Raw genomic sequence first — 14,728 nt, 5'->3', positions numbered from 1 at the left:
ACGGGCGCAGCTATACCAACAGCTCACACATGGCAAGGCTGGACCACACAGCTGCTAATGTCCCTCCCAACCCTGAGGTTTTGGAGTTCTAGACAGGGGCCTACTACGATTAAATACCAGATGACCAGATTTTAGAATGGCCGAGCAAAGTATTACCTCGGGGGAGGGAGATTTAGAAAAGTAGCCACGAGAAGGTCAAAGCAGGAGAACAACAGGCTCGATGGGCCAGTAGAGCTCTTACACGTAGTGGGATGCTGCCCACCGAGCCCCAGCCCCTAATGGCTTCAGCCTCTTCATAGCTCCACCGTCTCTTTTTTCTCAGGAATACACTTTTGACATTTTCTCAATGCTCTGGAAAGTGCTATTCAAAGGCAACTTTAAGATGCGTCCCCTAGTCAACCATCTTCCAACCAGAGTCCCTCCCTTTGTGCCTCTTTTATAGAAAGTCTGTGCTGCCATTGAACACATTTGTTGCATAGATGTGAACACTGAGGTGCAGAGAGGGGATGTAACTTGCTTAACAATAAGGCCCGTTGGATGTAGCATTAGCCACCCATTCCTTTGAGACCCATGAGTCAATTGCAAGACCTAAATTCCCTTTGAGAAGCTTGGGGCCTGGCTCTGATCCAGAGATCACCCAAGAAGTGGTACTTCTGGATTATTTACCTTAAAGTATTCTACTTCCTCTTTTTTTCTTCACATGTGAATTTGGCCTCTATCATTGCAAGGGAAGTTTATGCTCACTCATAAGTCTCTGCCCACCTAAGGAGATTTATGGACTCACATCTTAATGCCACCCTCCTTCTAATAATGCCTTAGACTGGCATATTCAGCCTGGTGATAGATTGAAGATACATTGCTAATTTTTTTGCACCCTTTCTGCTTTTTCTTCCAGTTAAGATTATAATAATGTCTTCTGGAAGACTTTTTAAAGAATGAGGGCCTTCTGGACGGTGATCTCTTTGTTTCTTTCCACAGTTCCTTTTCAGCAGAATCCTTACAATCCGCGGGGCGGCTCCAGCGTCATCCAGTGCTACCGATGTGGAGACACCTGCAAAGGGGAAGTGGTTCGTGTCCACAATAACCACTTCCACATCAGATGCTTCACCTGTCAAGGTAGGAGGGCCAATTTCCCAGCTCCCTTCTCAGATTCCTGGCCATGCTCCCACCCCAGGGACAGGCCTCAGAGGTGGGCATAACAAACAGAGGCAATTGAGATGTACATAAAGGCCTAAAGTGACTTTCCTTGAGCCTGTTACAATCATTCTCCCTTAAGCAGTGTGGTGGGAAGGGGGCGGGAAGTGTTGGGATGTGGAAGAAAGAGGGAGCCTGGTGATCCCAGGGTGGTAGTACTGACCCAGAAAGATAAACACAGTCCTGCAAGCTTACCTAACACCTCTTAAAAGAGTCCTGCCCAGTGCCTAAAAATCAATTTGAGAGCGAATGAAAGATCAAGCTGTCCTGCCTAAAATTCAACATGGCTTTGAGGTGAACACTTATTCTATGGCAGTATGACAATCCTCAAAGGTTAAGTTTAACAGGGGAGAAGGTACATCTTGACTTCAGTAAGGTTTGTAACTTGGGAGCAGATGGAGATCAGGTTACCTCTAATTGTTGCAGCTTACCCGTGGCTAATTTCTAGAATCCTAGACATGACTGAGCTAAGAATTCCTAAAGAAGAAGGCTAGTTAGCAGCAGGAAGTAAGAGGGACGCAGCTGAAAGAGCCCAGAGACCTCTGGCCCTTCCCCAGTGTCCCTGACAAATGACCCTCCACCTCCGTCTTTAACTCATTTCCAAGCTTCTTGTTCCACAGAGCAGCCATTCTGATGTTGGATTGTCCCATGGGTTTGGAAAATGTTTGACCCAAAATCTATAACTTCCACCTGCTGGTTCTAGTTTTGTCCTCAAGGAGTTTGATGAGCACTCTGTGTGTGTTTTTCCTTGTCACTGCGCTTCACATACTTGTAGCCAGGTGTTCCTCACCCATTATGTTGCAGGTCCTTAAATCGGGGTTCATCTGAAATGATTTCTTTTTGTATTGTCATCCTGGAATCTTCTTTGATCCATTCTGCTCAAAACAGACAATAGCGGTCAAGGCCTGCCAATACAGCAAGCACTCCACTAATGTGACTGATACTTCCTAAGGAGCCACTCCATACCATTAATGTATACTGAACTTAAGGTCAACTAAAATCCCCAGATCTTTTCATTTTAGTGACTGCTTCCAGCCTCAGCTTCATGTATCTGAGACTGACTTCCTCTACCATTGAGAAAAATCCTGGGTTTCTTTCCTCGGGATCTAACTAGGCTCAGCACTGAGCTTCCCTAATTTGTGGAAGCATATATGGGACATATTTTAACCAATGTGGTTTAAATTTTATATTGAGAATTTGCAAACCCCTTTAATGCATGTTGGCCTCCAAGAGTATGTTGGTGAGTGACCATTTTGACATCATCAGAAATTGAGGTAGGACAAAGGATAAAGATAATAGAATTGTTACAAGGAGGTTTGAGATAAGACTCTGCAATTTTAGCCTTAAGAGAGTATTTTTATTACCTTTTATTTATGCCAAATGCAATAATTTAAAACAGTCTTTTAGCTCATGACTCTGCTGGTGAACCAGGCTGCTCTCCCCTTTGGCGCTGGCTCCACTTGCCTGCGCCTGCCTCACCGTGGTGACACGATGGCTGTCATCGGCAGGCTGAGTGGCTCCAGGTGGCTTCTCACCCTCCAGCAGGCTGGCTTGGACTCCTTGGCACAGTGGTCTCAGAATTCAAGTGCGATAAGCAAGACCTTCTCAAGACCCAGCTTACGTCACACTTGTTCATGCCTCATTGGCCAAAATAAGTCACGTGGCCAACCCAGATTCATGATCACAGAGAAAGAAACCTTGCCTTTTCTGGGAGGGTCTGCAGCAGCAGACTGCAAGTGTGCAAATGCAGAGAAGGGAAGAATTTGGCCATTTTTATAGTCTATCACAGGGAGGTGGTAGAATATCATTTAATGAGGATTTTAAGGAGGGAAAAAGAAAGGCTTATTTTCAATGTCAACTTGCTTAGTTAGAGATGAAACAAATGAGAGGCTTTTGTTTCCAGGGATTAGTTACCCTAAATAACCTGCTCATTTAAAAAATCCAAAATCTCTATGAATGTCTCTTACAACTCTTTTAATATGCTCTACTGTGCTGAAATGAAAGGAAGGAATCTGAAGGGTGAAAATCAAAAGTAAAAGCAGAAATCCTGCGGTGACTGCCAATGCCAGATTTAATCCTGATGGTTTATGCTGAACCTTGAAGACCTTGAGCTTTTACCTTGATGGCTATATGGACGGAGAGCCTGGTCAAAGTGGGGCTCTCACAGGAGGCCTGAGGTTCCCCTTACAAAAGTCTCACTCTCAAAGTATACATGGATGGGAAGTAAACTGGCTCTGGGGAAGGACATGGCACTGAAACACACCTGTACCAACTCTGGTGCTGGGTAGAAGGGAGTAACCCTTGTATCAAAATGATCATCCATAATCCACTCTATATTGTTCATGGATACATTGCAAGTGGTAAAACTATAAAGAAAAGCATGGGAATGACAAACACACAGTTGGGGACAATGTGGGAAGGGGCTGCTTTAGGGAGAGGCAAACAGGCTTCCAAGGTGCTGGGAATGTTCTATTTTGTAAACTTGACAGTGGATACTTGGGAGTGTACTTTATTATTCTTCTTTAAACTGTACATACATATTTTATACATTTTCTGCATGCATAACATATTTCACAATTTAAATATTTAAAATAATGAGCTAGATCACCTTCAGGGGCCCTTCTAATGCTTTGATCTTGAAATTTCATAAAACTCAGTCTTGTTTGAAAAGTTGAAAATCAACAGAATGAGGTAACATCCCTGGCCTCTCAGATCTGGTTGTGTCCTCAGTCACCCTCTACCTCCCTCACTTTACAAATGAGGCAGCTGAGCTCCAGGGAGGTGAGGCAGCGTTTTCCAAGTCACACAGCACCTGAGTGGTAGGACAGGCACGGGGGCAGAGGTCCAGCGGCCCACAGGGCAGTGCATTTCCCACGGACGTATGCTGGGGCTGTGTGCAAGTCCCCCTTGTAGGCCTTGTGTTTACAGTGGGCATTCATTCTGGATTTTCTCAAAGCACTTTTAACTTTTCATATTCTGTCCCATTGTCAAACCATATCATCTGCTTTTCTTTTAAATTAGTGGACTTTATATTTTTGATTCACAGACTAACAACGACTTTCCTGGGTGTGTTGGTTCCACATCAGTTCCACATGGCAGACCCTCTCTGAGGTCTTTCCTATTATTTGACTGTAGGTCTCTGCTCAGCCTCAAAGACATCCATCATGGGGCCAGCTTGCCATGGTCCCCACTGTACAAGTGTTTCCAGGAGCCCCTGAGATTCTTATCAATCTTTTCATCCTTTCTACGAAAAACTTCCTCCTTCGGCTCCGTGGGGGAAAAGGAGGAACTGACTGTTCCAAGTTTCCTTGTGACCTCCAGGTTTCCACTGGGAGAGGTGGCTCTGGGGGTGGAGTTGGCAGGGGAAACAAAGGAGAGAAAAGAAGGGAAAAAACAGGCGCTGTTTCTAATGAGGTCGTAGGCCATGACCTAACTAATTCCACAGCCATGAAGTCAATTGATCTGCCACCTGCACACGGCAGAACAGCCTGTACCCTGGCCTTGCCTGCCTCCAGTGCCGGCATTGTTTGATGGGATGAATTTGCATGAAGCCCAATAGGAGAAGAGCCCTTCCCCACCTCCCACCTCCACCACCACTTCCACCCATTTGCCCTGCTTCTCTGTGGGGTGGGCGCCAGGGCCTCCAGCTCTACCTCACATTGAGTTTAAAATATTGAGGCACGTGGTGAGCCCTGAAGGAAGCTCTCCTTCTCCCTAGACTCACAGGATGGTAGTATCAAAAGAGTTCAGGTCGTTTGCCATGTAAATAAACAGAAACCCCAGATAAGAGAAGGACAAATTCATTGTCACTTAGAGAGTTAGTGGCAGTGACAAGACCAAAGCCCCGGGAGCCTGACTCGCAGGCCGCCATGTCTCCTGCTGTGCTGCATGGTCCCCCAGTGCTGTGACATCAGGGGCTGCCCTCCCCTTCAGTCACCCTGGCCCTTTAAGCCTGCCCCTGGCCTGCAAGGTGAACAAACACTTGTGAAATATTTCTGGCAACCACCTGGAAGTCCCTCCTGTTTTAACCTGGCTGCTTTTGCAGAACAACTTCCCTTATTCAAGATGGGGTGGTATTTACTGGCGTGATGTCACCCTTTCCAGGCCAGATCCTCATGCTTACGGGCTTGGAAACTCTGTCTCATTGGTTTCCCCAGCACACATCACACTTGGGAAAGCTGACTCGTGCTAACGAAGTCATCAGAAAACCAATGTAGAAAACCAGGGTGCCTGTTTATTAATGGAAACAGAGCTGTAACTCTCCATTGTACTAGTTCACATTGCTCTAACCAGCTGCTTCTCTCCCAAAGGCAATCTATGTAGAAAGCCAAAGCCGCTTGGCGAATGCACTCAGAAAAGGGAGCTGGTCACAGGTTTGAACTGGCTCTCCAGCAGCCTTCCTTCGATTGTTGACCAACCTGTTCCTGGCTGGCCCATCCTCGCTTTAGCTGGATCAATACACTCAGCAGTCCTGGTGGCTCTGAGGGCCATTAGATCTCTTGGAAGAAACTTTGCCTCTCTCTGTTCTGCTCCTGAGGTGTTGATTTCATAACTCCACTCTCAGAAGGAAATCTCATTTCCCATACTTCTGAGTCCTTTGGGGGAAGAGAGTCCCACATGAGTCGGTTGTTCATACATCTCTGATTATATGCACCTGTTCTTCTATTATCTGTCTCATACACTTTTATGTTGTCCACCAAGGATATCCCAAAAGACCTAATGAAGTACCTCATAAAATCATGTTGCCTCTCTATTCAAAAGCTATCAAGGTAATTGATCATTTTTGCAACTGAGTGATGAAGAATCATTATAATCTTCTCTCTACTATTGTATGTGTCAAAATTTTTTTAACGATTTTTTTTAAGTTTTTAAAACCTAGGGAGAAAACCATTCATGGCTTCTCACTGTCCCACAAAGCCTAAACTTCTTCAGCGAGGCCAGGGCCCTCCTTCAAGTGGCCTGTCAATGTTTTTGTATATTACTGCCCACCAGTCCCTAAAATCACCACTGCTCCTCCAGCCCTATCTCCACACAAGTATCACTTGTAACTTCCTGCCTCTCTGCTTTAGCTTATTCTGTTCCCTCAAAGTACAGCTCAAGCGCTGCCTCCTCCAAGAACCCTCCCACGGTCCCGCTCCCACGGACAGTGCTCCTCCCCACTCGCAGAGCTCACTGCCGGCACCAGCCCATGGCCTGTCACCCATGATTTATGTTCAACACAGTCTTCTCTCTACATACATTATCAGCGCTTCACAGTTTTGGGATTGTGTTTTATCATTCGTGTTTGGGGCCAGATGTGCCCTTTATTGCTATGATGATGCTATGATGAGTACTGATTGTAATCTTCAAATCATCCATCCCATTGCCATTTTAAATTGAGTCCAGTTTGGGATTCGGAATATGTGGTCCGCATACCGCTCTTCGCCTAGCACAGAGTCATGCATGTAAGAATGCCCAGGAAATGTTTCACGGAATGATTCTTTATCAAATTCATGATACCACCAGCCATGTAGCATTGTGTGAGCCACATGGCCTTAAATTTTCATCCACGTATTGAGAGGATTGTACAACATCAGTGGTCTCAGTAGCTGTGCCTCAGGATCAGCTGGGGAGTGTGTTAAAATGCAGATGCACAGGCCCCAGCCCCAGGGAGTCTGATTCAGGCCCAGGCACCTGCATTTTAAGAAGCCAACCAGGTGATCCCGATGCAAGTGGTCTTCAGGCCATACTTTAAGGAACAATGGCCCCAAAGACTCAGGAGTCTGATGTACCACCATTCTCTGGCCACTCATGATCATGTCAGACACTGGCCTTGTCTCCAACAAGAACCTCATGCTTGCAGACTGTCCCTGGACTGAGTCTGCTCTTGTTTCCCTCTTTGTTCCCTCCAGTGTGTGGCTGTGGCCTGGCCCAGTCGGGCTTCTTCTTTAAGAACCAGGAGTACATCTGCACCCAGGACTACCAGCAACTCTATGGCACCCGCTGCGACAGCTGCCGGGACTTCATCACGGGCGAGGTCATCTCCGCCCTGGGCCGCACCTACCACCCCAAGTGCTTCGTGTGCAGCTTGTGCAGGTGAGCGGCTAGCCAGCCCGAGGCCTGGATCTTCTGTCTGAGCCCCCAGGGAAGAGAAGAAATGGTCTTTCCCAGGCAGTTCTGGGGTGTCCAGGGCTTTATGCTGGAAATTTGGATTTCTAGAATCTCAGGGGCAGAAGGATCCAGCAGTCCAGCAGTTTTCAAACCTTTTAACAGCTGAACCCTTTCTGCCAAATGTTTCTGTCAAATGATCTAATGTAAAACACTAGTTTGTCCTGCAATGAAGGCTAGTGAGGACCTGAGCCCCCACACTCAGCCTCGCATTTCCCAGCAAAAGGCCTGAAGGAACTATTGAGCACCCTGGCCTCTCAGTACTCAGTTTGGAAACCATGCCTCTGGCCCGGGCTCCCACATCTCAGCCACATGTGCTTGGGAATATCTGTTCATAGCCTTCCTCCATGACCCGACCCTGGCAAGTGACCCCACCTCCCTAAGCCTCAGCTTTTTCATCAGTAAAATGGGCATCAAAACCATCCCAGCCTCATCGGGTTTTTGTGAAGATCAACGAGATGATGCATGCAAAGACCTTAGCTCAGTGACTGGTACATAATTGTGTCTGCTTTTATTATTCTTTTCATTGTCATAACGATCATCATGTAGCCTCTCAGGGTACCTAATAGGGGAAAGAAAACTCAACCCTTCCCGCCTTCCCACCCCCAGCATTCCAATCACTTGTTAACTCAGCCAATGTACATTAAGGGTCCACTGTATGCCAAGTACCACATTAAGGAGATAAAAAATAAACAAAACCTCAGCCCTGCCCACAAATATGTTAAAATGTAATGTACTGCTCTGGTTAAGTGATAAGTCATAAGCAAAACATGATTGGAATACATATATATATATATATATATATATATATATATGCATGCATTTTAAATGGGAAAGGAATTTATAGATTAATTATTCTCTCCATAAAATAACCACCTATTAGTTACCAGTTAGAGTTCCTGATTGAGTCCAACAGCACAGTGTATAAGAAGTGAAATTCATTCAACCACCTCTTAAAACCTGGGCCCCGGGTCCTGGATCCCCAGACCCACTGGAGGTTAGCACAGTAGGGTCCATACAGTATAAAATGTTGTCAAGCCCCATAGAGATGTAGTTCCTCCCCAAGGTCATGCCATGTCCTTTGATCCAAGTCAGTGCCTCGACTATGATGCAAACACTGCCCCTGGGTCTTGCCCCCCAGCACACCCTCCACTGTCCCACGCTGCTAACACAGGGGTAGTGGAGCTCCTGGCAGCTTATATCAGGGGCTGTGCTCAGAGTCTGTATCACAGGGGTTCCAAACTTCATGTGCAAGAGTAGCTGAATGATTGGCAGCATGGGGATTCTGAGTGCGGTTCATATTTAGTTAGGGAGGCAGGGCAGGCCATAGACGAGCTTGAGACCTCTGAGCTGTGGCACTCAAACAGCCCAGAGGTAGAAGAGGGGAGGAAGAGGTTACCTGTGGACTTCTAAACTTCGTGGGTGGTGAAAGGAAGAAATTTTGGTAAGTTTGGGAGTTGAAGGAGTTCTCTTAGACATACATGGATAGATCAGGTTGGGGTGGAAAAAGTCCTTCTAGGAAGAAGGAACGACTCTAGAAGGAATTACTAACCACTTCGTTCTACTGATGAGAAATGTAAGCTCAATTAAGTGCTATGATTCTGCCAGTGTTAAAACCATGTAAAAAGCCCAAGTGGTTGTCTAGTCCTGGTCCTGGCCCTAACTGCATGGTTAGTCCACTTGGCCCTATGAACAGCCTTGATTTGTCTGGTGCTGTGAGCACATTGTCATCAGGTCACTATTAGACACAGAATCCCTCCTGAGAAGAGGTATTGAATTTCTCCCCCATCCCCCTCACAGGAAGCCTTTCCCCATCGGAGACAAAGTGACCTTCAGCGGGAAGGAATGTGTGTGTCAGACATGCTCCCAGTCCATGACCAGCAGTAAGCCCATCAAGATCCGTGGACCAAGCCGTGAGTCCTCCCCACTGGGCACCTCCCAGTCTGCGGGCACTGCCTCCCAGGGCTCCCCTGTCCCAGCTCCATATATGGCTGCTGCAGGCCTGGAGGGAAGTAGGGGAGGTTCCCACCCTGGAGGACTTCTGAATCCTGACCCAGTTGGCACCTGGCCCAGACTGACAAGCTTCCCTAAGCACAAATGCAGGGAGAGCAGCCACCTGACTGCAAACAGTGATGGCCTGTTGGGTGGGGCTTTTCTGAGATGAGCAGGGCTCCTGATCTTATCTCGCCTCTGGATCCACGTGCCCCAGGGCACCCCAAAAGAGATGGCCAGGTATTTTGCTGCCAGTGGTTCTCCATTTTTATAAACTCCACTAAAAAAAAGAATACTCAGACATGTCTTACAAAAGAGAAAATACGGGAGCAAACCACAAGGGCTGTGCTAGTGTCTCTTAGAGTGTGTTCTGTGGACCACTGCATCAGCTTCACTGCAGAACTGGTAAAAACACAGATTTCCAGACCCACTTTGAACTTAAGGAATGGAACCTAGAAATCTTCCTTCTTAACATGCTTCCTGGGAGATTCATTCACTGTTCCTGGGATTCAGGATCACCGTCTCGGGAGGAGGGGGACATCTGCCATGCCTGGTAAACATTGTTTTGTCACTAAACCTCAGATATGGGGGGAAACCGAGGACCAAGAGTATACCTTGGAACAGTTATAATTTGTGGAATGTCCATTCCACTCAAGTGTGTCTGGCGGTAAAATGTCTAAATCACTGTTCCCAGACACTCCTGTCAGGCTGCTGACGGCATGCGCCCGTGCCTTTACACACAGCCCCCGCCCCCTGGGTCTCAGCAAACCATGCTAGGCTCCAGTGTTCTTTCACGTTACAGGACACCTGCTGGCCTTGTCGGCAGAATCAATGAAAACCCATTAGCCTCCTGTACTGCATCACTATGCTGGTGCAGGACGCTGTCAGCCACAGCACCAGCAGAGTCAACATGCTGGGGCTGCATCCTACTGCGGCAGGTGAGCACAGAGCAGGGCTTGGCTCCCAGGGGCTTCATCGGAGTCATCCTCGTGTGGTGAGCTGGGGAGAAGGACCATGGGCAAGCCCCGCCCTCACCCTTCCTTCCTTTCAGTCAAATCGGATCTGTATAGTCAGCTCTTCCTTTGATGTCCTTGGTGATGCTCGAGAACAGTTTACTGCTCTGAGCAGGTTTTCATCTCAACGTGGCTGAGTGCACACGCTGTTATGTTACTTAACCCCTTGAAAGCATGATGCAGAATGAGAGCAAAGCCGGGATGCTGGGAGGCAGGACCGTGGCCCTGTGACTGATACTGCTGAGGTGCCAGGAGACCAGTGGAACCACTTTTGAGGCAGTGGAGAGAGGGAAGCTGGAAGTCAGGCACCTGCCAACCTTCTGCGTAATGCAAAGCAATTATGTAGCCCCCCTGAGGCTCAGTTTACCCAGCTTTATGGAAAGCAAATGTACTGGTGTACAGGAATCAGATTAACACACATCATAGTGTGTAAAATGCTCTCTAAATATAAAGTGAGGTATGCTGTTGACTGGGAGGTTTAATCCAGAAACACATCAACATAGACCTGAGAAGAAGATTCCTGAATCCGTCGTTATTCCTCTCAGCTTGTATTGTATGTCGCTGTGTGCATCGGATCCTAGACAGGTGGGAGATTCCTCAGCTGAGTGTGGGGGTCTTGCATGTGAGTGTGTCCTCAAAGAGAGGCTGGCTACTCAATGTATCCACTGTAATTCTGCAAATCAGGAAGTAGAGGAAGGTGAGGAAGAATGAATAATGGGAAGCAAGGGAGCGTATGGGCAGTACTCTGGGTGGAGCACCCAGGACTATGGCTCATCTTGTTACTCAAGAAGTCAAAACATCAATTTGTGGATCTACTGAGCACATATTTCATAGAAATGTTTCCTGCCTGAAAGTTGTCACTGTCCACGCTGCCAATGACTAGAGGGAATGTTGGAAGGTCTGCTGAGTTCCCAAAGGATAGAAGGAACCAAGACCAGATTCTAGAGAGTGCTGAGGAACATATCAGAGGAAAGGAAAAAGAAGGAGAAAAAACATCGTCTATTTTTGACGTACAGGAGTGTGAAGTTTTGCCTCTGGAAAGTGAATAAAGACTTCCTGGGAAAGCAGGAGTAGTATCTATTCCAAAGGCGTTAAGAAGAATACTCAGGAACTGTTAAGAGAAAAAAAAATCATGTGACTCTCCACAGACTTCACCGACAAGAATCAGCAGCAATAGCAGCAACGCAACCATCGCCACCGTCAGAACCAACACCGTCACCACCACAACCGTCACCACCGTCACCACTGGAACTATCAGCACCAGCGCCAGCGCCAGCACCAGCACCAGCACCAGCGCCAGCACCAGCGCCAGCACCAGCGCCCTCACGAACCTCCTCGCCACTGCTCCCATCAATGGGCTGTTACTCAGGTCTCACTGAGGAGCATCCGCAGCAGCAGCAGCAGCATCACCGTCATCACCATCATCGCCACCATCACCATCACAACCACCAGCGCCACCACCCACATCACCACCGTCACCATCTTCACTGTCACTACCCCCTTCGCCACCAAGAGCACCATCACCCCATTAACACTGATTGACTGTTACTTTTGTCAGGCAAGACGTGAAGTTTTCTATATATAATGTCTCATTTAATCATTACATCTCTGTGAGGGAAATAAGAGTAATTGTTGTAGAGGTGACAAAAATGAGACTCAAAGAGCATAAATAACTTGTCCAATGTCACACAGACAGTAAGTAATGACACTGGGATGGGGGCCCAGGCAGTCTGGCCCTGGAGCCTATTCCCTTAACACACTCTACAAAAGGCATGATTTGTAACTGGGAAGGGGTCTGTCCCTGGATTCGTTGCCTCAAACAAGGTGGGGAGCTTGCTATGATTCACATAACCCGGTCTTTTTTGCTCATCTAAGTGAAATGAATGAAGCAGTAAAAAACAAAACAAAACAAAACAAACAAACAAACCCTAAAAGTGGTTGTCTGGGATCTTTAGAGACCTCAGTAAAGCGAGGGATTGCAGGGCATCACACCTTCTGCCAGCTGGAGGCTGTCTTTGTGGACGAGCAAGTTAACACACGAGGAGTGGACAGCTGGCTCTGCGGAAACCAGCTGGGAGGCAGGGTGGTGGGGACACAAGACTCGTGGGCTCCAGACGGGGTGCCTGAAGCTCTCCCAGTGGCCACGCGGGAATGGAGAAAGGAAAGAGGAAAAAGGTTCTGATAAATGGGAAGCCAGACAACGGAGAACAAACTGTTTAACATGAAAAGAAAAACTGCGTGGAAAAGCTGTCCCAGAGCTCTCAGGAGGGGTCAGCAGGCCTTCCCTACAACAGGGATATGGCTCCTGACCTCGGGTCAGAGATTGGAGAACGCAGAGAATATGGGTTAAAAACATGAGGACGTGACATAATAATGACAGCAACCACATAGTGGGCACAAAGGTGCCAAGCACTGTGCTCAGTCCTTACAGGCCCGACTTCAGTTCATCTTCACACCAGTGTTATAAGGAAAAGATTCAGATGAGGAAGCTGGGGACTAGCAGTCATACAGCTGTTAGTAAGTGGGGTTCTCCCCTCTGCCAGTGAACCCTCAGTCTAAACTCTCAACCAACCTCTAACCACTACATTATGCAACCTCCTAAATTTTAACTCAAGGTACTCAGTTCATTCCAGATAGATCACTACAACTTAGAGAAGTGGGACTCATTGCCAGAATGTGGCCATGAAAGAATGCAGCTCTTCAAATAAGTTGTTTTGTTGTGTTTTTCTGCGGGGGGAGGGTAGTTTGAAAGGAAGAGAATTGCGTTGTTGGCCAATAACAGGTCTACATCCATGGAATCCACAAGTGAATTTGATCAGTCGAAGGCCATTTCAAGCAATGAAAAAAAAGTGTAAGAAATGAAGAATAAGAGAGAAATCGTAGTTGTCTTTAAATATTTGAAGGAAGTGTCATGTAGGAAAAGAGGTAGATTACTGTTGGTTGCATAAAATAGAGGGTGTGACAAGGCGTTGGGTCTCACCTCCACATGAAAAAGGCAGTCCTGACAATCTCACTTGTCCAGAGGCAAAGCAGACTTTCTCAAAAGGGGTAAGCTGCCCACCCCTGGAGGTGACTAGGCAGAGAACAGTGCCCGCCTGTCAAGAATGCTGTGCATTCCTGTGTTGGGTGAAACTGTGAACTCTGAGCCCCTATGGAATTATTTACCCTACTGGGGAGGCCCATGGAGACACGAGAACAATACTTGTGGCCTAGAAAGCTAGACCAGATGTCTGAACCCTCAGGTTCTTCTACGCCAAGTGCGGGCAAGCCACTTCAGACTCCTGTCAGTCTTTAAAAGGGGAAGGGGTGCCTGACCTCTCTAAACTATTACAGTCTGAAGGCTGTGATTACTGGAATGGGAGTTGAGGGGGAGATTTATCCCAGGAGAAAAGGAAGGAAAACAAGTAAACCCTAAAATATTTCCCAGACCCCATCTGAAAGCCTGGGACTTGAAGCATTTTACAATTGAAGATGGTCCTGCTAAGAAATGTTAGAAAGGGGCTAAGTAGCCAAGAGGCGGGCACTGTGGGAGCCTCACACCCGACTTCAGCAGGGCCCAGACCTCCCCGCAGCCTACAGCAGCACCACCCCCCTCCTAGACATGCAGACTCATCATCTTCCCTCCCAGGACTGGCTCCCAGCTGGATGTGAGGGCTCCCAGCCAGGCTCTCCCAGTGTGGTGTGCAGCTTCTTTCTCCCCACTGCTCCGAAGTGTGCATTTGTCTTATGGCGCCAAAAGGGAGTCTTGTCCTCTGGTAAACTTTGCCCCATGACCCTTTCCTCCTCTAGAGTAGGCCATTGGATTGGCTAGGCCCCAATTCCCAGAATCTCCCAAGTACCTTGGATGCTGACTCCATTTCCTGCCCCTCCCCAGGCACTGGTTGATCAACAGGCAGCCAGCGGGCCCCCCACGTTCTTTGGCCCCAGTACACGTTCCAGGGCGACGGGGATGAGGAGTGAGGGCACCTTTCTGTTTTGGGACAGTCTCATCAGACTTTTTAATAGTTGCTGCTTGGGGAGGCAAATGTATGGTATAGAAGCACACTGGAGAGGGGCGGCCATGGTAAATTCTCCCTGTTGCCTGGGCACTATAAGCCCTGCTCACTTATACCCATGCTGAGCACGGTGTTAGGAATAGATTTAACCAAAAAAACATAGACAGAGTCCTTGCCATTGAGCATACAGACTAAGGATGAGAAAAACTAGATACTAAGCTTATCTCCTGGGGCGATGCTTCTCACACTTTATTGTGAATTGAGATCTTGATAAGATGCAGGAGGTCTGGGTGGGGCCTTCAATGCTGCCTGCGTGGGAGCTCCCAGGGGCGCAGATGCTGCAGGGCCCCAGGTTGTGGCCAGGAGCAGGAGCTTAGTTAGCTACTT

General features: G+C 47.7%; 1 protein-coding gene across 4 annotated transcripts in view; it reads left to right on the top strand.

Moving 5' to 3' along the window:
• ABLIM3 (actin binding LIM protein family member 3) overlaps positions 1-14,728 on the top strand; it is a 100,291-nt gene that overhangs the window by 37,200 nt on the left and 48,363 nt on the right. For all 4 annotated transcript variants that reach the window (XR_008528709.1, XM_054568209.1, XM_054568206.1 and 1 more), the window contains 3 exons: positions 979-1,116; positions 7,086-7,269; positions 9,142-9,254. Coding sequence is in view for 3 of the 4 variants with exons in the window: in XM_054568209.1 (XP_054424184.1) it covers positions 979-1,116; positions 7,086-7,269; positions 9,142-9,254 (435 nt within the window). In the remaining variant the exon portion in view is untranslated. The remainder of the gene's footprint in view (positions 1-978; positions 1,117-7,085; positions 7,270-9,141; positions 9,255-14,728) is intronic.

The sequence above is a fragment of the Pteronotus mesoamericanus genome, unplaced genomic scaffold (assembly GCF_021234165.1).
Source record: "Pteronotus mesoamericanus isolate MK-2021 breed Mesoamerican mustached bat unplaced genomic scaffold, CSHL_Meso_final contig_2, whole genome shotgun sequence".
NCBI classification, from domain to species: domain Eukaryota; kingdom Metazoa; phylum Chordata; class Mammalia; order Chiroptera; family Mormoopidae; genus Pteronotus; species Pteronotus mesoamericanus.
This window is presented reverse-complemented; position numbering and strand designations above follow the sequence as displayed.